Source organism: Balaenoptera musculus, chromosome 16 (genome assembly GCF_009873245.2).
Source record: "Balaenoptera musculus isolate JJ_BM4_2016_0621 chromosome 16, mBalMus1.pri.v3, whole genome shotgun sequence".
Taxonomy (NCBI): domain Eukaryota; kingdom Metazoa; phylum Chordata; class Mammalia; order Artiodactyla; family Balaenopteridae; genus Balaenoptera; species Balaenoptera musculus.
The window spans coordinates 30,044,832-30,070,074 of NC_045800.1; the positions used below are offsets into that span (position 1 = coordinate 30,044,832).

The 25,243-nt window shown below is 52.8% G+C and overlaps 1 protein-coding gene across 14 annotated transcripts; it reads left to right on the forward strand.

The window, feature by feature from the left end:
• The first annotated feature begins 869 nt into the window (after nucleotides 1-869).
• Nucleotides 870-24,264, forward strand: HPS1 (HPS1 biogenesis of lysosomal organelles complex 3 subunit 1). 14 transcript variants are annotated; one of them, XM_036829066.1, is made up of 20 exons: nucleotides 870-1,154; nucleotides 2,411-2,517; nucleotides 4,232-4,348; nucleotides 7,756-7,893; nucleotides 8,114-8,256; nucleotides 8,636-8,744; nucleotides 11,040-11,200; nucleotides 11,708-11,810; nucleotides 12,443-12,538; nucleotides 12,703-12,772; nucleotides 14,197-14,252; nucleotides 15,533-15,700; nucleotides 15,795-15,974; nucleotides 17,072-17,133; nucleotides 17,633-17,767; nucleotides 17,854-17,919; nucleotides 18,949-19,093; nucleotides 21,166-21,279; nucleotides 22,909-22,991; nucleotides 23,500-23,662. In XM_036829066.1, exons 3-20 carry the CDS (start codon nucleotides 4,232-4,234, stop codon nucleotides 23,660-23,662), a joined length of 2,109 nt encoding a protein of 702 aa, XP_036684961.1. In that variant the 5' UTR covers nucleotides 870-1,154; nucleotides 2,411-2,517. The 14 variants fall into 14 exon arrangements, 9 of the variants coding, with proteins under 9 accessions (XP_036684961.1, XP_036684963.1, XP_036684964.1 ...); XM_036829068.1 differs by having other exon boundaries at nucleotides 877-944; nucleotides 23,500-24,264; XM_036829067.1 differs by having other exon boundaries at nucleotides 953-1,165.
• Nucleotides 24,265-25,243: the final 979 nt, after the last annotated feature.

The window sequence follows — 25,243 nt, forward strand, 5'->3', positions numbered from 1 at the left end:
TGAGGGGGGGGGGGTGGAGAGTGATACTCGCTTTGTCTGCAGGTGGTGGAGGCATTAATTCTTGGCCCCTGCCTTGCCCCAGGTGGCGCTCAAACTGCTGTACCCCAGCCAGTCCTCGAAATTCATCCCCTGCTGGGCTGTGCTCAAAGCTTGCAGGTGGCACCAGGGCACTAAGGGGTGGCTTGGGTGGGAATTTCATCCCTTCCATTATCTTCATCAGCTCCCCCCACCTTCAGCCACTACAAAAACACATACAATTTAAGGGACTAGCAAACACAGGTTCAAAACAAAGACCCTGATGTGCACCCCCATCCCCAAAATGGATTGAGAACCCTTATAAAGAAAGTCCAGCGTTGGTACTCTGGGGGTAACTGCGTCCTTCTGCAGGTCGCGTCCCCTCCCAAGGAACTCAGGGAAACCGGTCACAGAAGGGCAGCTCCCACCCAGAACTGCAGCTCAGCAAGAAAAGCCAGAGGGTGGGGAAGAGCCCAGCGGGGCGCCAGGAGACCTGCGTTCTGATCCTAACTGGGCCCCTCAGCAAGTTATTTCTTCTCTCTGGGCGTCAGTTTCCTCTTCTGTAAATGGAGACTTTCCTAGTACCTCGGTGGGGAGTGGCTTGAGCTAAGGCAGGTTGCAGGGCCGGACGCAGCAGGTGCCTCTGACGGCTGCCTGCGAAGTCCCCCACACTGTGGGCCTCGGTGCCCCCCTTGTTGACGGGAGGAATGTGGCCACCGCCCAGCAGGAGTCAAAGCGCAGCAGTCAGAGCTCGCTCGGCCCGGCAGCCGAGCGGAAGCAAACCGAACGACAGGCAGAGGCGTAAGCCAGGCAGGGGCGGGGCGGGCTTCCAGTCCCTCCCCGGGCGGTCACGTGGGCGGTCACGTGGCCACACCCGGAAGCGCGCCCGCAGGCTCCTGGCAGGCTGGCCGGTGTCTGGCTACTACGCGGTACGTGGGTGTCCCGCACTGTCCGAGGACCTCGGTAGTCGGTGGGGCTTCCTTCGGGACCCCGCGCTGCCGTCCCGGAAGTGGGGGCGTTTCCACCTCCAGCCTCACCCACCCGGCGTGGCGCCGTAGGCCCGTCGCCTAACCTCTCGGAGCCAAAGTTACTGCAGCTACGAAGTGGGGCAGTAGTCACAGCCGGACCCTCTTCCCAGGGTATCTGTGAGGTTCGGGGGACTTGGGGGTGAAACTGCTGCATAAACTGTAAAGTGCAGGGCAAACTGGAAGGCTGCCATTCGGCGGGCGCGCCCTGCAGGTCCTCACTCCTGCGTCCTGCAGCCCATCAGGGGCAAGGACGAGGCTCTGAGGGAGTGGGCTGCTGGCAGTCAGGGGCGGCGGCCATAGGGGCAGTTTGCTGGGAGGATGGCGAATATGGGCGTGGGGGCGTTTCCCCAGGTTGCCCCGGCGCCATCTGGGGCTCCAGTGAGTCCTGCGTTTCCTCAGAGCAGGATAGAGAGAACAGGGAAATCAGAAAATAACACTGGTGAGGTTCTCTTTCCACCAACCTTGTAGAATAAAAGTAGAACCTAACGTCCACTAAAGAGCATTTCCATTTTTCTGGGAATATGGCGTTAAGGTCAATCATGCCGGTGATGTAGTGAGTCTCATGTTGCGCAAGATGCTGAGCCTCTAACAGCCCTTTCTTGTCTCTTGTTTGTTTACAGTGTTTGGTTTCCTAATTAAGCTAAAGCTTTATATTGTTCCTGCTTTTTATCATCAAAATATGAGTGATTCTGAAACCAGTTTAGTTCACCTGTTATTTGAGGAGGGGAAGCTGGGAAATAAGAATAACGAGCCCCCACCTCTGTGTAAGAAAGTTTGCTAGGGGTGTGTCTGCACTAGAACCCTGGAGGGAGGTGGAGCCAGAGGGTGAGGCTCAGAGACGTTTAAGTGTGTTGGCAAAGACAAAACAGAACCGGGTCTCCCCTGCCTGTTGTATTGCTTTACTGCCATTCATTGCATTACCCTAGGATACCTCCTCCCTTCCCCAGGACTGCTTTTCTGTCTCCCTGGGATGTGCTATGCTGTTTCCCAATAGTCACTCATAGCAGGCTTCCCGGGGCTGCTCAGGGTGGGTTTGCTGACCACACCATGGCTCAGAGTGACCCACGGGGAAGTGAGAGTGCTCAGAAGGAAACAGCAGGTGAGAATTAATGTTTGTGGACACCTGCTGTGGCCAAAGGACTGTGCTTGCCGGGTTCGTATTCTCCATTGTGGGAGGGCAGGGGTGGGCAGAATGTGGGGCACTTGGACACCTCCTGGCCGAGGGGAGTATGTTCTGAGCAGAAGGCCTTAGAGCCAGAGAGAGACCTTTGACCACTCCGTCCTCCTCCAGCTTCCCACTCCTGGGAACAGGCAGCAGCTGGAACGAGAGCCTCTGCTTGCCCTCATGACCTCCCTGTTTTAAGCAGGACCTGGGATGCTATGCTGCTTTCCATGAACTGGTCACCGAGTCTGTCTGCCGCAGCCCTTTCTGAATCTTTGGCTGTCTGGAAGCTCCGCTGTGCTCCTTGCCAAGGTAGGTGATCCTGCCTGAGATGGAGGCAGGCAGCAGCACCCACCCTGGGGCTACTCGGGCTCTGGGAGGTGGACAGGGTGAGGTAGGCAGTAGACTGAGCTCTCGCAGGCTGTGCAGAGTCATCTCGTCTCCATCCCCTAGCCCAGCTCTGCATCCTGGTGTCACCTTTGCCTGTTCTGTCCTTCCTTCCTTGCATCCAGGAGGTCATCATGGCCTACCGAGTCTCTGAGCTACACCTCTTGAGTCAGCCCCTTCCTCCCCTGGCCTCCACCAAGGAGTGGACCCACATTACCCCACACCAAGACAATAGCCTCCGTAACCTTGACCCCACCCATCCATGATCCACACCCTCACCAGCCTATGGGGGCTCCCTGCTGTTCACAGCCTCCATTCTACAGCCCACTGTTCTCCAGCCCATGTACTCCCTTCCCGTCAAGCCCACCTGCCCTCGTCCAGCAACCTTTCCTTCACACTCCGTTGCTCTCCCAGTCTCTGCCTAGTGTTTAGCAATTCCATGGGAATAGGATACATTCTTTGTTTTTCACTGTGCTGGAAACACCATCAAGCTAGGTTCTCTGAGTTTAAAGTTGATAAACCAACTAGAGATTTGGGAGGAATTCGGTAAGTACCACTAAGCTGGTCACGTAGGGGATCCTGAAGAATGTTACTGAGTCTGAGACCTCGAGATGCCATGATCCTGTTGAGGAAACTGGGCATCCACCATGGAAGAGTTAGAACAGAGCTTCCTCATCATTATGGCGCCCTAGCACGTGGGCAGCGTGCTCATATCCGTGTGACGTGCTGAGGTACAGGAGACGGTCGGAAGCCCCTGACTGGAGCAGGCAGCTGGCCTGACAGCTCTGGCCTCACCAGGCATGGTCAGGCTTCCCTGAGCGCCGAGAAGATCAGTGTCTTGCTGCACCTCACAGGGCCAAGGCCCAGCATGGGAAGCTCTGGATTAAGAATCTACCAGTTGGTGAATATGAAAGCACATTGTATACAGTCAAGCATTATAATGTGTGGCACAGAGGGTGCATGTGTGGGTGCTGGGGAAGGAGGTCCGGAAGGGCAGGAGGTACTGGTGGAGGTGGCTGAGGAAGCAGCAGCTAAGCAGGAGTGAGAATGAGCCGTGGCCAAGGTCACATAGCCTCTGTGTCCACCAGAGCAGGAGGAACTTGTGAATGAAACTCCTGTAATACTGAACCCGCTGCCTGTGGGCTTTGAAGCTCGTCCTCTGGAGCTATTTGTGACTTGAGGAGAAGCACATTTTTTCTGGACTTCCTGGAGGGAGGTGCACCAGCCGCCCTCCGTTCCAGACGAGGCCCTGACTGCCTGCCCGCCTTGTACAGTTGACCCCGTGTTCAGATCAAGAGCTGGGTCCTTCCTTGCCTTTGGTCCCAGTAGGCTGGTGGTGGGTCTGATGCTGTGTTAGAGAGGCCGTGTAACACAGGAAAGAGCCCCAGCCTTGGCATTAGACAGGCCTGGGTTTGGATCCCACTTCTGTCACTTAAAATAGGAGTAACTGAAGATTCCTGCTTTGTCCAGTTGCTGTGAGGGTGCCGCAGGGGTAACACCAGGAAGGCCTTCTGTGGTGCCTGGCACACACACACTAAAGGCCAGTAGGTGTTTGTGGATTATGATCCTGTTCATTACTCAGGCCGAGCCTATGGATGTGGGACTGGGAGGTGACCTTGACCTTGCTTCTCCCTGGCAGATGAAGTGCGTCTTGGTGGCCACAGAGGGCGCGGACGTCCTCTTCTACTGGACGGACGAGGAGTTTCAAGAGAGTCTGCGGCTGAAGTTTGGGCAGTCGGAGAATGAGGGAGAAGGGGTGAGTGCAGGATAGGAGGGACGGATGGGAGGGAACAGCACAGAACTACCAGGAGGCAGGAGAGCCTGTCCCCCTGTCCTGGCCCAACCAGAGGGATGAACAAGGCATTGTGGGTGGTCCAGCGCCCCTCACACCTGCGCACCCTTAGAGGTCAGCCCTTGATGCTCTCCAGGGCAGTGACCCACCCCCACCCTATGAAGAAATTTTCATTTCCTTCATGACTAATGATTTTGAGCATCTTCTCATGTGCTTATTTGCCATCTTTTTGTCTTCTTTAATGAAATGTCTGTTCAGATCTTGTGCCTAGTTTTCATTGGGTTGATTGTTTCTTATTATTCCTACTGAGTTTAGAGAGTTTCCTAGATATTATGGATATGTCCTTTTGTAGATCTATGTTGTGCAAATATTTTCTTTCAGTCTGTGTCTTGTCTTCGCATCTACTTCACAGTATCTTTCAAAAGCAGAAGTTTTTAATTTGATAACTCCATGTTATCCATTTTTGCTTTATGGATCACACTTTTGGTGTCATATCTAAGAAATCTTTGCCCAACCCAAGATCACAAAGAGTTTTCCCCAAATATTCTTCTGGAAGTTTTATAGTTTTAGGTTTTATATTCTGTCTAATGATCCATTTTGAATTTTGGTATGTGGTGTAAAGTATAAAGTTTATTTTTTTGCATATGGATATCCATTTTAATGCTTTAATATCACAACTCAGAGACAGTTGTCATTTTCACTTAGATAATTTCTGTTCTACATTCTAAAGGAGTAATTTATTTTGAAATTTTTTCCAGATTAATTTTGGATTAAAAACTTTTTTATCAGGGATGCAGTAGACAGTCCTTGCATTTCTGCAGCCGCACAGACTGGTTGCCTCTCAGTGCCCTTCCTGCTCCGGTGAGCCTGGTCACCAGCCGGACCAACTCCACATCAGCACGTCAGTTCACCTCGACATCACTGATACTCTTTAGGAATGATACAACATATCAGAGATCATAGACATTTAAGCGGTTTTATTTAAGCTAAGAACAGATCTGTCTGTTAGGCTCTTTTATTTTTTAGCAGTCAATATGTATAATTTTTTAAATTAAGAATTTTAAAGTATTTTAGTTCTTAAACCACTATATCAACTTGGTCAATTAAGAGCAAAACTATTTGATAGTGTTTCTCTTCCTCTTTATTAAAAACCTCATAAAGGAACAAAACTCCTTGACTTTACAGTTCCTAAATGACTAAGGTAAAGAAAAAAGTCTTCAAAGTTTTATTTTTCAAGTATCCAACACTTTTTTTTCCTGATCCTATAGATAATGTGAACTAATGTAGAAAATTTGGGAAATAACAGAGAAATCGTTTTTTAAATGACCCATAATACTACTACCCTGAGCTATTAGCTCTTCAATATATTTTCTTTGGGTCTTTATCATTTATAAATAGTTGGGATCATACCACACTTACCGTTTTATTCCTGTTTTTTTTTTTCACTTGCCATTATAGGAAAAGCATTATTCCATTTTGTTAAATATTCTCAAAAGCATAAATCTTAATGGAAACCATTATATTCAGTATATGAATAAATGTAGCATCATTTTATTTAAACCATTTCCCCAGTACTGGACATGTATATTGCTTTTAGTTTGCTATAGCTATTGCTGTAGGGAACACTTGTGCTTGAATTTTATCCCACATCTCATTATTTCCTTAGGATAAATTCCTAAAAGTAGAATCATCGATTCAAAAGCCATTCAAAGATACTGTACCACTTTATAATCGCACCAAGTAATATAGGAGAATTCTGTTTACATTCTAGCTACACAAAGATGATAATTACCCCCAACCAAAAGAATTCTTGCTACAACCTATATCCCTACAGAAAAAAGCTACTACTTTTAAAGTGAGTTGCTATATACCATCTAGGTTTTTAAGTGACATTTCCATTAATATGATTGGTTCGTGATGGTTCAAGAAATTGTCGTACATGAATAATTCAACCAACGTTTGCCTATGTGAAGGGATATTCATTCAACGAATACTAATTGAGAATGGACTATTTACAGTGAACATAGCAACATGACCCTACACTGGGGGATTCAGAGTCTAAAGAAGATGAGCCAGATGGCAAATAACACCAGGGTTTATTTCACGGGTGTGGGATGGGCAGGCTGGGGTGGTGTGGCCGGGGGGGTGGTCAGAGAGGAGCTGCCTGAGGGGGTCTGTCGCAGGTGACTGACAGCCTCTGCAGCAGTGGACACGGCGCTGGGCTCCTGAACGTTGAGTCTGTGGGAAGAAACGACACCCCTCGTGACGCGGACCCCCTCGTATTTTAAGTGCCGCACAGTACCCCTGGCTGCTTGCCTGTTCTTCTCAAGGCAAGGTCTTACTCAGCTCCTTGTGTACAAGTTAAAATTAGGACTCCGCTTTCTCCCTGTTTCAGCCAAGGCTCCTGAGATCAGCGTGGGGAAGGTCAGCTGTCTCTTCCTATCTTTACATTCCAGTGTTGAGAACTTGAGTTATTACCATTCCCCTGGCTTTATCCCATTTTTATTCCCAGACCTTCAGCAAATTTGTCCAGTTTCTTTTTGGTTTTGTCTGTTTGTTCTGTTTCTTATTTGGAGGTCAGAGAGAATGGATGAGTGAAGAGATTATAAAAGTAAAGGCATGCTTGTTACTGAAATAGGGAAAGTACAGAAAGATGTAAAAACTGGGGGGGAGAGATCATTCCTGATCCTTCTCTTCAGAAGCAATAACTTTAATAGTGTTGAATTTCTCAATGGTTTTTCAATACTTTATTTTTTTTATCATTTGAAAATACAGAGCATTCACAACCATTTTGTTAAACATTACATTGTATCATAGGAATTTTCCATGTCACTGAAACACTCTAATATTTTAAGTGCTATATATTCTCCCATCATTCAGATGTACTGTTGTTTATTTAACTCTTTCCCTGGTACTGGACATTTACATTCTTTCCAGTTGCTTCTGCTATAAATTACTCTGTAGGGAACATTTTTGCACATGTATCTCTGCCTCATCTCTGATTATTGTCCTTAGGATACATTCCCCAAAGGAAAGTTAACTGCAACAAAGGGCATGGACTTTGGTACACATACTGAACTTACTTAGAGTTGGCCAGCTCTCTATTAAATGCCCCAAGCATTCCTCTGTGGAAATGTGGCCTAATTCCTTAACATTTCCTTCTAGAATCAGAGCCTGAGCAGCACAATTAGCTGCCTGACCCTTCCCAGCCTTCCTAACTACTCCCCAAGTGTCTCCCTGTCAGGACAGTGATGGCCTCCCAGGTGGGTCTGAAACTATGGAGCCCTTGATGGCAAGGCCTGGGTCTTGTCCATCCCTTTGTCCCAGGGTCTGGCACACTAAGCAGTATTATTCTCTATCCCCTCTTGCAGCTTCCCGCCCTGGAAGACCAGCTCAGCACTCTCCTGGCCCCAGTCATTATCTCCTCTATGACGATGCTGGAGAAGCTCTCAGACACATACACCTGCTTCTCGACGGAAAATGACAACTACCTGTACGTCCTTCACCTGGTGAGTGTGCGGCCCTGGGGCCCGTGTTCCTCTTCCCTCGGCTCCTTGGGCAGTCCACACGCCTCTTCCTCATCTTGAACCTTAGGCTCTTTTAGAAGGCAGAAGCTGCATCTTAACAAAATCCCCTGGGATCTGAGCCCCCCTCACTGTCCCCAGCGATCAGGGGAGGTGAGGGGGTCCCCTGGGGCTGGCTGACATCCACAGACCGCCGTGCCTGCAGTTCGGAGAATGCCTGTTCATCGCCATCAATGGAGACCACACAGAGGGCGAGGGGGACCTGCGGCAGAAGCTGTGCGTGCTCAAGTACCTTTTCGAGGTGCACTTCGGGCTGGTCACCATGGACAGCCAGCTCATCCGAAAGGAGTGAGTCCCCTGGGTGCTGTGCTGAGCCCCTCTCAAGGCCAGGCGGTGTGCGCCCAGCCTCAGTGAAGCTGCCTGTCACACTCTGCCCCTGGCCTCTTCCTGGGTCTCTCTAGCTGGCTGTTGTCATGTGTGTGTGTGAGAGAGGTTGAGAAGTGAGGCGATTTGCTCAGGTGCCCACCTCTTGGTTCCGTGCCCATCCCACTTGGCTCCACAGAGAGGGCAGAGCCTGACACGCCCCCTCTGTGCTGTGTGGGCTCCCGCAGGGGTTTTGGTCATGTCACGTGAGCTTGCCTGGCTCTGACGGTGATGTCAGGCTGCTCCTTTGGTTGAAGCTGGGGACAGCCGGCTTTTTTATGGGTCTCCCCTGCTCTGCCCCCAGGCTGCGGCCCCCAGACCTGGAGCAGCGTGTGCAGGTGTGGGAGCACTTCCAGAGCCTGCTGTGGACCTACGGCCGCCTGCGGGAGCAGGAGCAGTGTTTCGCTGTGGAGGTGACTGCTGGGCGCGGGAGTCCTCGGGCCACAGGGGCGTCAGGTCAGAGGGGCCGGGCAGCTTTAAGACCATGTTTTGACGCCACCCTCCCCTCCATGAGTGAGGGCACAGGCAACCCCTCAAGCCCGTGCATTTCAGAGGGTTGCTCTTTCTGGCCACACGGTGGGCTGGGCACTCTGATGGGCCTCCCTATGTTAACACAGCTAGATTTTGGATAAAACGGACTTTTTAATGCAGTTTTTGGGCTCTCAGTAAATTATGGAAATCTCTGAAGATAACCCCCTCAACTCTGATCACCCCCCAAATTATATTGAGCTGAAACTAGAGTGGAAAGTAGTAAAAAATAAGCAGGATTAAAGGCAAGATTGCCTGAGTACAGATGATGGTACAACACTACAACCAGAAAACTAAGCCTTAGGCCAACAGCGACAGGAGAGCTGAGCCTGCAACTCCTCCTTAAGCTCAGACCTGAGGAGTAAGGTGGTCGTCAGTAGCACCCCCTTGCTCCTTGTATAGACAAACACAGATTCTCTCTAAATTGGTGATTCTCACACTCTATGTGCATCAGAATCGTCTGGAGGACTTGTTAGATGTAGGTTTCTGGGCCTCACTTTTCTCATTCACTGTGGGGGTCAAGGGTGGGAGGCTCTACAGTGTGCATTTCTAACTAGCTCCCAGGTAATGCTGGTCTGGGAACTACATGTTGAAAGCCATTGATTTTGAGGACAGATTAAGAGCAAACAAATACGAGCTCACAGTTAACAGTTGGTTTCACAAGAGAATAAGCCACCATGAGTAGGAGTCAGGGAAATCAATCACCAGCAGATGTAGATCCCAAGGAGCTTGATATACTAGAATTTTTAGGTACAGAACATAAAATAACCAGGAAATATTTGAAGACATAAAAGCTAGGGAAAAACCCCATATAGATGTTTTAGAAGTGAAAACATAATTGTTAAAATAAAAACCTTAAGAGATGGGTTAAATAATAGATGAGACATAGCTAGAAAGAGAATTAGTGAACTGGAAAATAGATCTGAAGGAATTCATTTTCATACCCCACTCATTCACTCTTCCAGTAAACATACAGTACCTCCCATATGCTAAGAGGTGTGCCAGGCCCTGGGAATACAGAGATGAATAAAGTCTCTGCCCTTGAGGGGAAATCAGCCATTCGTATGTACTAAAAACAGTAAAGTATACTGGGTGCTGCCAGGTTGGGTTTCTCAAAATCCATGATGGCACAAAGGTTGGCATGGTCAACTCCTTCTGAGGCATCAGCAAAAGGCTTTTTGTAGGAGGTGACCTAATGCAGTTAAGATAAAATCCACAGTCCTTACCAAGCCTATCAGGCCCTGTGTGATCCACCACTGCCTGTCTCACCCCAGCCTCATCTCATGCCTCTCTTGTCCTTACTCACCATGCACTGGCCACCCAGGACTTCTTCCCATTTCAGGGGCACTCTATGTTTAACTCTGTCCAGTGTGGTAGTCATTAGCTACATGTCTCTGTTGAATATTTGAAGTATAGTTAGTCCAAATTGAGTTATGCTATACCTGTAAAATATACACTGGATATTGATGACTTAGGACAAAAAAGGAATGTCAAATGCAAAAAAAAAAAAAAAAAAAGGGTGGTACCAAAAAAAAAAAAAATGTCAAATAGGATTAATTATCCCATTAATAATGCTTTTACACCTTATGTTGAAATGATAATATTTTAGATGTATTAGGTAAAATCAATTATTAAAATTAATTTCACTTATTTCTTTTTACTTTTTAATGTAGTTACTAGAAAATTTTAAATTACATGTAGGGGTTGCCTTCGTAATCAATTAGGCAGCACTGCTCCAAACTCTGTCTCCACCTCAAGGCCTTTGCACGTGCTCTTTCCTGGGCTTGTGGCATTCGCCCCCTCCCTCCTTCTCTGACGGGGTTTCTTGTTCTCTAGATATCAGTTTAAAGGTCACCTCCTCAGGGACATTTTCTTTGAACACCCTACCCACTTAGGTCTCTGCTTTTCTTCTCTAGTCCAATACTGTATATTTCCTACACAGCAGTTGTTAGCACTTATTTTATCTCTTTCTTTGCATATTGTCTGTCTCATCCACTAGAGTCTAGTGACCACACTAAGCCCCAGAAGGGCAGGCTCTGTGCTGGTCCGAGCCTCCCTGTTCCCAAGCATCTGGCACGTGGTGTGTGCTCACTGTGGCCTGAGTGAATGTAGTGCCAGCCTGGGGCTGGAGCGGGAGGGGTGGGGGTGATGTCACTTCCTCTCCCTGCCCACATGCCCAGGCTGTGGAGCGGCTGATCCACCCGCAGCTGTGTGAGCTGTGCATCGAGGTGCTGGAGCGGCACGTCGTCCAGGCCGTCAACTCCAGCCCTGGGCGGGCCGGCGAGGAGGCCCTACATGCCTTCCTGCTCGTGCACTCCAAGCTGCTGGCTTTCTACTCCAGGTGAGCCCAAGGGCCCCAGCATGGGGTGGCCCAGAGGCCCTGGGTCCCCTCACCTTCACCCTTTCTTATTCCCCCTACCTGAAAAGCACCACCTCCTGGGCCAGGGAAACCTTCCAGACCCATCTCTTCCAGGAAGCCTTCTTAGATTCTTCAGTTCTTCTCCCCCTCTCAGCTCACTTCCTTCTCTGAATTATTTCTTCCTGGAACACTGTCTCAGAATCTTTATTTAGGGTTTCCTGATATGCTGTTACTCGTCCCTGGTGGTTTTCCACTGGTAATTTTTATTTTTCAACACAACCAAGTTTTATTTTTAAAATGGATGAGTTAACTAATTTTGTACATACCTCGTCTTTCTCCAGAAAGGATGAAGTCAGCTGGCACATTTGTAAGCTCCTTGAGGGCAGGGATCATGCTCCAGACTCCCTTAACTTACTTGCCCCTGTCCACTGCCACCTGTGGGCTGGGGGCAGCGGGCACACGCTGACCTGCTGCCTGTTCTCTCCGCAGCCACAGCGCCGGCTCCCTGCGCCCAGCCGACCTCCTCGCCCTCATCCTTCTGGTGCAGGACCTCTACCCTAGCAAGAGCACGGCAGAGGACAGCGACACCCAGGTCTCGGGGCAGCTCTCTGGGCAGCAGGAGGCCTTCAGGAAGGCGACTCGGAAAACCAGTCTGGAGAGTGCTGGGCAGGCTGCTGGGGGGACTGTGGTTTCCAAGTCACAGTCCTGGGCGTGTGGTTGGGCATGATTTTTTTCCAGCTGCTTTCAGATGTAACGGGAATTCTAGAATGCATGTAGTTTAGTGGGTTAAAAGTGCAGATTTTTGGAGTCCCAAAAATAGTCCCAACTTTACCGTTTAGCTGTTTACTGTGCAAGTACTTACCCCATCTGAACCTCGATTCCCTTATCTGTGCAATGGGACAACGGTGGCATCTACCTCTCAGGGTTGTCGTGAGGAATAAAGGAGACAGTTTACCTAGAGCCCAGCAGTGCCTGGGGTGTAGCAAACACTCTCAGTAACAGTAAGTGCTGGCAGTGGTTTGGTTGCCAATGTGTTGGACTTTCTGGAACTTCTAAAATTGGAACATCCCTGGAAAGTGAGGGCGCACACCCAGGGCTGCACAGTGGAGTGTGCGCAGGGGCTGGTGGGCCCCCCCACCCCGCCGCCGAGGGCTGCGCTGTGAAGTGCAGCAGGCAGAGGAGCCAGGCAGGCAGCTCTAACTAGCATCCCCGGGCCTGTTGCAGCCTTCCCCACGGAGGCCCCTCCGCAGCCAAAGCATCCCCGTGCAGCAGGCCTGGAGCTCTTGTACTACAGACCCGACCAGGAGTTCTGCAGGGACTGTATGTGCTGTGTTCCGGGGAGGGGAGGGAGAGGGGTAGGCAGGGAGGGGGGAGGGGGGAGGGGAGGGGCGGGTCGGCCTCTCCCCAGAGAGCAGGGACCAGGGTCGAGCACCCTGGGAGAGCCTCTCTGAGCCCTCAGCCCAGCTGCCCCTTCTCCCTCCCAGGAGACAGACAGCCTCTCCCTCCCTGAGGAGTATTTCACACCAGCTCCTTCCCCCGGGGAGCAGAGTTCAGGTGAGACCTGGAGAGGAGGAGGGGCATGGGACAGGGACGGGGAGGAGGCGGCAGCCCGAATCTGTCTTAGGGTTCAGTGGATCCCGACGCCCTGTAAGGGCCCAGGCACAGACACCCAAATTCCTAGAGCCCAGGACACTGTCTGCAGCAAACCCTCTGTGTACCCTCCGGGCTCCAGCCGGAATTCAAGGACTGTTAAGGCCACTCAAATGATCCCTAAAATTTTTTATGACAAGTTGATTTCATTTAAAAATTCATCTCTCATATATGTGCTCTCTGCCTTCTCTTTCTTTTTTGTAATTAATAAGTAATCAAATAAGTAATAATCATTTTATTTCTAGTACAGTGATTTAAAATATAAATATTCAGTCTATATGGTTTATAGCTTACCTGTTTTTCCAAAGTATGTGGGTAAACAATAAAAAGAAACGAAAAATGTGGGAAATATTATTAACAAAACAAAAAAGGAGCCTGGGACCCCTGAGACCATGTGCCAATTCATCCCTGCTTGTCCATTTCTCTGCGGCCAGGGTCATAACTGTCCTGGGTTCTCTAAGCTCCCCACGAGCCCAAAACACGTCAGAAAGCACTGCTTTGGGGTAATGGCTGAAGTTCCATTTTCTTCCCACTGCTCCCTTCCCTCATTCCTCCTCCTGACCCCTTTCTCTCAGTAGTTTGTTTGTTCATGCCTCAAAGCTGTAAATAATGCCTGTTCCACAGTGCACGGAACTCACTGCTTACAAATGGGTTGAGTTGCATTCATCCATTCGTAAGTCAGGTGTTTGAAGCACAGACACATGCTTCCCCAGAGAAACATGATTATAAATGATAGTTATTTGTAATGAAATATACGAGAGAGCGCTATTACAAGCCTACAATATTTCAAGTATGCGGTTGGTTCAGCTGGTTTTTGTGAGCTGACCTAGGAAAGGAAATCTAGTTCAGTTCCCAGCACATAGTAGATACTCAGTTAAAGTTTGCTGATTGACTAAACAAATGGGGAACTGTAGACAGTGTGTGCTGCCTCCCAGTGAAGAGGCACTGTTATAGCCAGGGAGGGGCCTGAAGGGTTAGAGAGGGCAGAAACAAGGAGGGGATTGGGGGCCGAGGAGGGGGTTCAGGGACACCCCCCCACCACTGCCAGGTACACGTGCAGGAGCTCCCCCCGCAGCCCACTGGGGCGGCAGGGAGCCTCTCTTCCCCGGCCCAGGCTGCTCTAGCTCTGGTACCTCCAAGCTAGCCCTGCACTCGCCAGCTTGGGATAGGATGAGAAGGGGAAGTCTCTCCAGCTCACACTAACATGCTGTGAGCTGCTGATGGCATGGGGCCATCTCTGCTCCATCCTCCCCTGCTGACAGGCTGTTGGGCCAGTACTTACATTTTGCCATTATTTATGTTGTTATGTTATTACCTATGGCCTGCAGGTAGCACAGTCTGGCTGGATGGGGGTACCCCTCCCACTGATGCTCCCCGTGTCCAGGTGAGTATCTCCTGGGGGGCTCGGGGGGTGGGGGGGGGTTGGCCGGGGCACCAGCTGATCTGAGATGCTGCAGTGAGCACTGGGGACTCGGAGGGCTTCTCCTGGGGTGACTCTCCAGCCACGCTGGCCTTCCTCGTGCCCTCTCGCGGCTGGCTGGCCAGTGCAGGGGCGGGGGGAGTGGTGGATGAGGGTGACCGCCTCCCTCCTCCTCCTCCCCCTCCCCCAGACACCTGGCCTCCACTCCTGAGAAATCCCCACCCTCACTGTTCTTGGGAGTGAAAGTCCAACTTAATTGTTAATGTTTTCTAAAATGAGAAAGTAAATACGTTCATTGTAGAAAAATTGGGAAACACAAAAGTAAAATATGGAAAAGGAAAAAACTCACTTTCAAATCCCAGCCCCAGATGTTAGCTACTATTAAGCTTTCGGAGTGTTTCCTTCTAGTCTTTCCTGTGACTTTATATGTGCATTGACACATACACACACGACATATGTATTTTTTCTTTTACCAAATTTGAATCCTGATGTACTTCATTATTCTTTTTTTTGTCTTTTTTTGAGCATTTTCCCATTAACTAGGCACTCCTCGGCCGTGTGGTTTTTAACAAGACTGTTCAGAGTGCATTGCATGCGTATGTTATTATTTATTTAGCAAATTCCTGGAACAACCAGTGTGTTGTATGGAGTCTTCTGCTGTTATCGTTAAGACTACAGTGACTTCCTTATAGAGAAGTTTCTGTGGCATCCCTAATGATTTCCTTAATTCTCTGCTTTTGCCCGTAAAGACTTTCTTACTCAGAGCCCTCGTAAGGCTGGAGTCTTGCTTGTTTAGCCCTGTTATGCCTCACTTGCCCCCCTGGAATGACTGTCAGGATGGCCTGAAGGTGGTGAAATGACAGGTGTTAATCAGCTTTAAATGCTTCGTGTACATAAAGCTGTAGAGGAGCCTCCTCCCCTTCATGCCACCCCACCCCGGCTGCTTTTCCCACCTTTCCTGTCCCTTCTTACCACCCGCCACCCCTGTGTGGCATCCAGTCCTGACTCCCGGCAGAAGGGCCCCAAAGATGTTGAGAGAGAGAGGGGCAGCAGGACGGGAGCTGCCAGGGCAACCGCAGCAGAGTGCAGGGATTTAGGAACTGGGATTTCTTGGGGCTAGAAAAGTTTATGCCTCATGGTTCGCAGGGAGGATGGCAAGTGGGCAGCCGTGGGTGGACCCGACGTGGGGAGGAGGCCAGACGGCTGCCCACCCCTTCCCGCTGACAGCTCCTCTTCCTCCGCAGATGGCTGAGGACACCCTCCAGACGCTGGTCCCTCGCTCCCCAGGACCCTCCAGCCCCAGAAGGATTTTCCTGGATGCCACCGTGAAAGAGAGCTACTGCCCCATGGTGCCCCACACCATGTACTGCCTGCCCCTGTGGCCAGGCATCAACATGGTGCTCCTGACCAAGGTGCGAGCACTCCCGCCTGCCCTGGCAACGCCCTAGCCTAGATGCCCACCCCACAGCTGCCCCTGTCTGCCCTGCCCTGCTCTTCTTCCCTTAGAGCCCCAGTACGGCCCTGGCCCTGGCCCTGTACCAGCTGCTGGATGGGTTTTCTCTACTGGAGAAGAAGCTGAAGGAGGGGCAGGAGGCCGGGAGTGCCCTGCGGTCCCACCCCCTCATGGGAGACCTACGCCAGAGGATGGACAAGTTTGTCAAGAATCGAGGTGGGCAAGAGCTTCAGGTGAGACGCAAGCCCTGGGCACCCCACCTTAGGGAGAGGGGGCAGGGCCCATTCTGTCCACACCAGGTGAGGCGCCCAGGCTCTGGGCCCTGCCACACCCCACCATGGGCTTGTGGTCCTTGTTTCCCCCATTAGGAAACAGGAACAGAAACTTACAGCAGTGGCACTTGACATTTCCAAAACGTTCTTGTGTGACGAGTTATAGCTCCCATTTTTCAGACGGGGAAACCTGGGCTCAGATAGATGGTGATTTGGCCAAAGTTACTGGACTGGTGAGCGGTGGAGCCAGAGCCCAACTCGAGGGCTCAGTGACGGCCAGCGGTCTGCCCGCCACACCCCTCACCACCTGGCTGGTCTCAGACGTGCCAGACACAGGGAGGCCACTGCACCCGCAGGGGGCATAGAACCCAGGTTGGGAGATGAGGCCAAGACCCTGGGACAGTGCGCGAGCAGAGCAGGAAACGGGGCACAGCCCAGGCCGGAGCCTGGGGGGGAGCTCTCAAGGGTAGAACACTGGGCTGAGATCTGAGGCCACTCGTGTAGCTGGCAGGGCTCGAGGAACTGAGATTCGTTGTGCACGGAGTTCGCACTGGTCTGAAAACGAGCAGAGGGATTAGAAGAGGCAGAGCAGCCAACTGAAGCCCAGACGCAAACTACCCGTCAGTCCGCAGCGCTCAGCATCTCTCCGTGCCCAGCGCACTCCAGTGAGCACGTGTTAGGATGCAAAGCTCCCCTGAGGGGGGCGCACCCCAGTTCTTGCCTGCGTCCGCCCCTCCCTTGAGGCACCTGCCTGTCACTCTGACAGCACTGGTTTACGGTGTCTGCCAGCGAGGCAGTGAGCCCGGTACTTGGCACACAGAAACTGCTCTTTAAATAAATGCCGCGGAATGAGTAGACTGGTGTACAGCGGGGTGCAGGGTGCTGGGGGACCTGCCAGAGACCTAGTTTGGCTGTGGATGGCAGGTGTGTGCTGGGCCTAAATAAGCCATGGAGGCAGGGGGCCTTTTGGAGCCTTTCAGAGCCCAATGTAGGGTGTCCCCTGGACCTCGCTGTGGGAATGTTGTCAGGAAGCTGCCTGTCACCTGTCCTCCTTACAGAGCACCTGGCTGGAGTTCAAGACCAAGGCCTTCTCCAGAAGTGAGCCCGGATCATCCTGGGAGTGAGTGGTGGGCTCTGAGGTCAAGGGGGGGGAGTCGTTTGGACAGAGGAGCAAGTTTCCTCCAGGCCCAGAGGGAGAGGTTGCTCAGGAAGGCGCTTCTGAGGGCAGAGGGGGTCCTGGGAGGGCGGGTCCAGCCCACGGATGCCGAGGGGAGGCTGGGAGCAGAGAGGACAGAGGTTGAGGAGCAGGGCCTGAGGACCCGACACGACCAGCAGAGGCCCGGCTTCAGCACGGACTCAGTGTGTGACCTCGGGCGAGTCACTGCCCCTCGTTTCTCCATGAAATAAACCATGAGTTTGGATGAGATTCTAAGTGCTCAGAGCACACGTTGGGGGGAAACTGGGGAGCTGCCTCCTGGCTCCGTGAGGGCCGGGGTGTGGGGCGCCAGCTGTGCTGTACGTCAGTCCAGCAGGAGGGTGATCACAGGGGATGGGCTACCGTCCTGGGCGTGCCCTCCTAGGGCCCTTCCGGCTGTGACATCTCCCCTCTCTGTGCCCAGGCTGCTCCAGGCATGCGGGAGGGTGAAGAGGCAGCTTTGCGCCATCTACCGGCTCAGCTTCCTGACCACGGCTCCGGGCCGGGGAGGCCCCTACCTGCCCCAGCACCTGCAGGACCAGGTCCAGACGCTCATGCAGTAAGTGTGGGTGTGGCCCCTCGGTGGCCAGGGCAGGAGCTGGGGCGCACCTGGCCCCAGCCCGGTTCCCCCTGCTTCCTCGGCAGAGAAAAGCTGGCAGACTGGAAGGACTTCCTGTTGGTGAAGAGCCGGAGGAATGTCACCATGGTGTCATATCCTGGTGCCTGGCCCTGAGCAAGCCCAGGAAGGCCCTTCGGGACTACCTGCCTCCTCCACCCACTCACTTGAAGGACTGCGGCTTTGGGGAAAAAGAGCAGATATTTCACCACCTCAGTTTCCTTTTTGTGAAGAAAAATGATAGGAGGTAGTGTCCCAGGGGCCTTGTCTGTAGGAACGCTCCACAGCTGGAATTTCAGAAATTCCTGCTCTCCCACGGTTACTTCTGAGAGCCGTGGGGATCGTTTATGTCGGCGTTGTCCAGCCAGCTAAGGGGCGGTGGGTCTCCCACGAGCGGCAGGGGCCTGGGGTTGGGTAGGTTTGAGGGGCCACATCCTCCTTCTTAGAGGTCACAGTACACAGTGGCGTGTGAAGGCTCTGAGAAGGCCTGCAGTAAATGTGTTTATTTGTCCCCATTTAAAAAGCCACCTCCAAGACTTACCCTTTTATTACAGAACTAATTTTACCAAATACTGATTTTCCCTGGAACTTTATATGAAACAGCTTTTTCTGTATTAAAATCTCTAAAGGGTGTGGCCTCCTGTCTCCGGAGACTTCCGTCTTCAGTGCGCAGGTGAGAAGGCCTTGCTAGCCTCCAGCCACTGCCCTTCCTCTCAGATGGGAACCTTCCAGCCTCTGGAGATGAAGCGTAGAGGTGAACAGGATCACGGCGAGGCGTGTGGGTGGGCGGCCAGCTATCCCCTCTCTTTAGCTCTATAGCTCTGCTCTCATACCAGCCGCAGTGTGTGGATCATTTAAACTCATCCCGCATGAAAATGGTAAAACATGAACATACCATGTTCCTCTTGGGACCAGAACTCCCTGCATTAAATGTGCCAGAGCCAAGGATCCGTTGTACTTGCATCTTAGACCTTCTCAGCGTTGGGGGTTCGACAGTAAAGAGAGACCTGAGAAAGAGGGGGATCCTGGGGGCGGGGGGCGGGCCTCGCTGGAAGCCTAGGTCGAGGACAGAGGAGCTCCTTCCCTGGTTCTGGCTTAACGAACACCTTAACTCAGACCCTCACCTACCTGGAAGACTTCCCAGGCCTGGTGCATTTCATCTACGTGGACCGCACCACCGGCCAAATGGTGGCCCCTTCCCTCAGCAGCACTGAAAGGACGTCATCGGAGCTGGGCAGGGGGCCCCTGGCCACCTTCGTCAGAACCAAGGTAACCTGGCCTGGCCTGGGCCCTCTCCTCGCACATCAGACGGGGTGTGCTGACCCCTGCCCAGAGGACTAGCCCCGCCCTCGGGCTCCCGGGGGGCTCTGAGCACCCCCGCCAGAACCCTTTACGGCACTCCTCCTGGTAGTCTGCACCCAGCTCTTTAGACTCCTAAGGATAGTGCCCACCTTCGTCGCCCCAGGATGCCGGTCGGCACTCAGGGCCGCCTTCCCAGGTGTGTCAGTGTGCCTGGAGCAGCGGAGTCTGGGCAGCGAGTTCAGGGGAGGAAATGGCCAGGGCCTAACTCAGTGCCTGGCATAAATAAGTGCCTGATGAGTGTTGGCTGAGTTCACTAAAACAGAAAGAAGACACACGGGTTAATCAGCTTGAGTATCAGAATGTAAAACTAGGTGGTTTCTACGAAGAAAACAGTCTCCAGGGGTCCTCTTCTTTGATTCATCTTCATAGCAAACTAGTATTTTTGGTGGGGAGAACGGAGGACCTCTGCTACTTTCTAAAAAACTATACATTTTTATATACATTGTGTATCCAAATAAGGTGTATCATAATGGTTAAAACAAGATCCTGACAAAAGGCCCGTTGGAGACCCAGCTCCGCCCCTCACTAGCTGTGTGGCCTGGGGTATTACGAAGTCTAAGTTTCAGTTTTCTCATCTGTAAAAGAGGATAGTAACACTAGTGACATCATAGAATTGCTGCAGAGATTACAAATGTATGAGGTGATGCATGCAAAATACTCAACACAGCATGTGGCACAGAATGTAGCTGGAGGTGGTTGAGCATTTCCTGGTACCACCCATACCGGCATCTTCATCTCTTCTGGAGATAACATTTCTTTTCATTGTTTTTCTGTGCAGTTTGTTATGGTTGAGATCATTCTGTATAAGCAGTGTGTTTACCACATTTTCACTTCACTTTATATCTGGTGCATTTCCTCATGTCATTAATTCTTTATCAGCGTGATTATCATCAGCTCCACAATAGTCCATCATGTGAACGTAACATCATGTACTTAGCCGTTTCTCCAGTGTTGAACATTTAGATTGTTCCCAGGCTCTTGCGGTTGTAAATAATTCTGCAGCACATACCTCTGGGCATACATCCTTGTCCTCATCTCTGATTATTTTCTCAATATGGAATCCCAGAAATGGAATTACAAAGTCAAACGGAAGGAATGTTTTTAAGGTTATTGATACATGTTGTCGAATTGCTTTCCTGAAAAACAGAGCAAACCCATGTATTTGTTTGCAGATTTCATTAGACACTGCATTGTGGTCAGGTTTGAAGTAGCTCCTGTATGCCTGCCGCTAAGCTTTTTCTAAGCTCTTTGGTGAGAGCGCAGCAGGCCTTCCAGGCCCTGGGAGGTGGGGGAGCAGAGCCTTCCCTGCTGCCAGCTTCCCTAGGGCAGTTCACAGGCAGCGTCAGAAGTCCTTGAATTAGGCAGGAGAATATCGCAGAGGGGATCTGAGGCGCGTTGTCCCTCGGTCACTGTGTTCCCATCGGTGCCCTTGGTGAGCCCTCGTTCAGACTTCGCCCCGGAACAGAGGACGTTCCTGGACCAGGGCACTCTGTGCGTTCGAACACTTTTCCAGCAACTTTCTGGCATAGAGCCTGTGCCAGAGATCCTCAGTCTTGAGGGGCCCAGGTGAGTGGCTGGCCCTCGACAGCAGGAGGGTTCCAGGTGGCCACCCCCTCATCTTCGCTTAGGTCCCTGGCTCTGTTCTGGCCTGAAAGATGAATCTACTCTTTATGGCTTGTGTGTATAGTCAAGGTACCTAAAGTGTTTATATGTATATTTTGTCGTCGCAGTAACTGGAGGGGTGGGTAGTCCATCCATGCATCCATCCCTCATCCATTTATTATTAAGCTCCTGCTTTGAGCCAAGGCTGGGCCCGGACACTAAGGAAGAAGATGAGCAGGAGAGGCCCCTGGCCTTCCAGGAGCTCCTCCTCTGAGTGCTTTTCTCCCCTTGGGATTTGAGAGCCTGAGCCCAGCCCCTGCCGTGGGGAGAGGGCCGCCCCACAGGCTGCAGAGATGAGCCCTCTCTCCTCTCCCCAGGTCTGGTCTCTGATCCAGCTGGCGCGCAGATACCTGCAGAAGGGCTACACCACGCTGCTGTCCCGCGAGGGGGACTTCTACTGCTCCTACTTCCTGTGGTTCGAGAACGAGATGGTGGGTGTGGCCAGCCCGGGGCAGGGCAGTCCTGAAATGCTTTCTTCCCCTGTGACTCTTGGATCCCTTTCTTCTGGATTCTGTTCAGTCTGTGTCTCCAGCTCTCCTTGTCCCTGGTGGAGCTGACAGCTAAGCCCAGCTGGTTGGCACCCAGAACTCAGGTCCCATTTGCGCTCAGGCCCCTCCACCCCAGTCTCTGAAAAACTCATGCCACTGATCAAGGCAGCATCCCGGTGACATGTGAACAGACGTGCGCCCCGCGTGAGCCAGGCCGCTCAGCCCGCGCTTCCTCAGTGGTGCTTCAGTGTCATCAGCTGCACTTACAGAGCCCGGCTGCCAGTTCCCATTGTAGAGGCTGATAAACCGAAGCTCAGAGCAGTTAACCAACCTGCCCAGGGCAAAGCTAGCAGGAAGGCTCAGATCTCTTGCGTCCGGCCGTGTTGGCCAAACCTCACTGTTGCTGCAGTATGAGCGCAGGTCACGGGAGTTTATTATCTATGTCCTCCCACCCCCTCTCACTGTTGCTCTGTCTCACTGTCTCGCTCTGTGTCTCCCCTCTTTCCTCTGCTTTCGTTTCCTTTTTCTTTTTGTTTCCTCCTCACTTGTCACCCTTGGCCATCATTCCAGCTCTCTGAGGGCCATTGCTTCTCCGTCCCACATTCCCTTGGACCCCCGTCCTGTCCTCTCCCCTGCTCGTGCCCTGCCCTCTCTCTGCCCCTGTCAGCGAGCCCTCCTTCCCCCCTTCCTGCACGGCGCAGTGCAGCCGTCGGGGTCTCTCACTGTGTTCTCACGGCCTCACATCCGCACAGCCCGTGTCATGGTCGGGGCAGGTGTCATTTTGCAGATGGAGACACTGACGCCCTGAGATCAGACACCATGGCCAGGGCCACCGAGGTCCTAGGTGATGATGTCAGAACCCAGGCTCAGCTCTCCTGACCTGCAGGCTCCCATCTTTGCCCTGTGCCCGCCTCAGAAGCGCCCAGGATGTGGGCGGGACCATCACCTTAGCTTCTAGGGGGGGACAGGGCTCCGTGTGTGTGTGGTTAGCCCCACAGGGCAGTAGGCTGTGGTGCGGGGAGACCCAGGTGTGAAGTCTGGCTGCACCTGGGCCGCCACCAAGTCCTCCTCCTCCCCCGCGGGGCGGGCCCGCGAGCCCGGTGAGCACAGCGCCACAGGAGCCCCGTGAGGGCGCCTGGCACACAGTGGGAGCCCAACAGAGCTTGAGTCCCTTCCCTGCTGTGTCCTACCCTGGGAATACCCGTTGCTCTCAGAGAGAGACTTGGCCTTTGGTAACGCTTTGTTCTTCATGACACGTCCCTGGGTCGTCCTCCCTCACGCGTGCCTGTCGCTGACCCAGGTCCACTGGTTGATGGGAATGAGCGCTACCAGGTGCCGGGCACGACGCTCGGAACTTTACATCCATGTCTAATGTTCTTTGGGAGTTTATTCTTCTTCCCGCTTCACAGGTGAGAAGACAAGGTAAAAAGAGGCCAGTGCATTTTCCCAGCACCACGCACACGCCAAGCAGGGCTGAGCCCGGCCTCAGACCGAGTGTGTCTGACTCAAGCCCACGCTCTTCCCCCGACACCCACCGCCTCCCCACTCAAGACGCCCTGCCTCCTTCCCCAGGGGTACAAACTCCAGATCATCGAGGTGCCTGTCCTGTCCGATGACTCGGCTCCCGTCGGCATGCTGGGAGGAGACTACTACAGGTGACGCCGATCCAGAGGGCCCTGGGCGCAGAGGGGAACAGATGATGGGCGATCAGTGCCAGTCCCCACAGAGGGCGCAGCCCGTCCTTCAGGAACGTCCCCCTGAGCCTGTGCCGCCTTGTTAGAAGCTCCTCACAGCCAGGCATTCAGTGAGCGGAAGAGAGTGGGGCGCTCGTTGGGGTTCTTGCCCTTCTTCCTGCTGGCACATCAAGGCAGCGTTTGCAGGCGTCTCTTCTGGGCTCCTGAAGACCTTCCCTGCCGGCTCTGTGTGCCCCATAGATGGGGCCCTGCCATCTAGTGGACCCCATTCCAGGATCAGGAACCCAGAGGGTTGGGCCGTGGCGGCCTGGGGCTGAGCCTTGTAAGGTTGGGTCAGCGAGGGGCAGGGAAGGCCTCTCCGGCCTGGTGCCGGGGCCTGGTGAGGTGACCTTATACCTGTGCAGTGCTGGGAAGGCCCCTGGGTTGGCTCCCTCCTGAATCCTGTCCTCCTTCCCCCTCCCTCCCCCAGGAAGCTCCTGCGCTACTACAGCAAGAGCCACCCGGCTGAGGCTGTCAGGTGCCATGAGCTGCTGACCCTCCACCTGTCGGTCATCCCCACGGACGTGCTGGTGCAGCAGGCCGGCGAGCTGGCCCGGCGCCTGGGCGAGGCCTCCCGTGTCCCGCTGCTCTAGGCCAGGGTGGGCTGCCCCCGTGCGTCTGCCCGTGCACCCAGTTCTCCAGGCCCACCTGGCTTGCAGACATCCCCATGGGGAGAGCCTCCTGCTGTGCACGGCAGCCTCCTGAGGATGGCACGGTCCCCAGGGCGGCCCCAGAGCTTCTTAAAGAAACTCCACTTAGACCAGCCTCCATTCCGGGTAACGAGCAAACCCCCAAATCCTTCCCTCTGAAGGGAGAGGAGGGCCAGAGGGTTTCTTTCATCTCTTTAGAACAGCAGTGGCTGTGAGCTTAGACCCGGGGCAGCCCCTCTTTCGGGGCTGCCTCTCGGTTTACCCCTAGGAGACAGAGGAAGTCCCCACTGCCTGTGGGTGTCTGCTGTTCTCAGAATAGAGAATGCTTCCCAGGAAGCCGTTCCCCTCCCCGGGTGAAAGGGGCTCTGCTGGCCGGGTTGAACTCCAGCTCTGCCACGCCCCCTCTGCGGCTCTGGGCAGGTTTCCCCACCTCTCAGGCTGTCTCCCCACGTTCAGCGAGGCGGCACCCGTCTCTCGGGGTGGTCGTGGGGCTGCCGGCTGGCGGCCGTCACTCAATAAATGCTGGTTATGGTTATCGTGACCGTGCAAGCCCCTGGCCCTTCTCGGTGCCCTCTTTGTGCCCTTCTTGGTCCTTGACTCTTGCCCCAGCCTCGCCCCAGAGATTCGTGTCACTCGGTCCAGTGGATCCCAGGCTTTAAGGTTTTTCAAAGCTTCTCTCGGGGTCCCGGTGTGCCCTGGATTGAGAGCACTGCCCCAGGGGTACAGCCCTTCCTCTAGCCTGAAAGTCCCCCCCAAACGGACACAAGGACAAGAGGCCATCAGAGCCAGGGACTTGGGAGCGTCCACCGCTCTGGGGCCGAGAGGCCACAGCTGGGACAGAGGGAAGTGAGGGGGCAGAGGCACAGGGCGCAGCGAGGCGGTGGGTGCGCGTGTGACGCCAGACAGTGGCCAGGCCTTCCGTGCCTTCAGTCTCGAGCTGAAATTCATGAGAGCACACTGATCTTTCCTGTTGAGTGAACAGCTTGCCGGGACGGAGGTACCGAAGGAGCTAGAACAACACCGCGGGCTAAAGTCCGCAGAAGGTGGTGGTGAGGGACAGAGTCACGAGGTGACTGGGACTGCCTTGCTCCTTAATATCGTGACTTTCTGGACAGGAATTATGACATGATCGTGGAAAGTACGGAGGAGCAGAAGGGGAAGACTAAGTGTACAAGCCCACTGCTGTTTAGGATCCTCACTCCTGTCACCTAATGTTTTCCCTTCGCTTTTAGCAGCTGCATGAAGTGACATGTCTAGTTTAACCAGTCCCCCTCGTTTTTCAATATTATAAATAACACTGGAGGGAAGATGCTGACTCAGATTTTAGCAGAGACACACACGGTGTAAACTTTATGTGGCGTGTGGAGGGGTGTCTGAGTCGAGAGTAGAAGTGTCCCCAGAAGTCCCTCTTACCTAGAAGCAACATACTCTCCTAATTTTGAGATGTACTTCTAATAATGGGTTTCTAGATGTCAGAGTAGTACAGAAACTCCCAACCCCTAGGGTGCTTTTTCCTATAAGAGG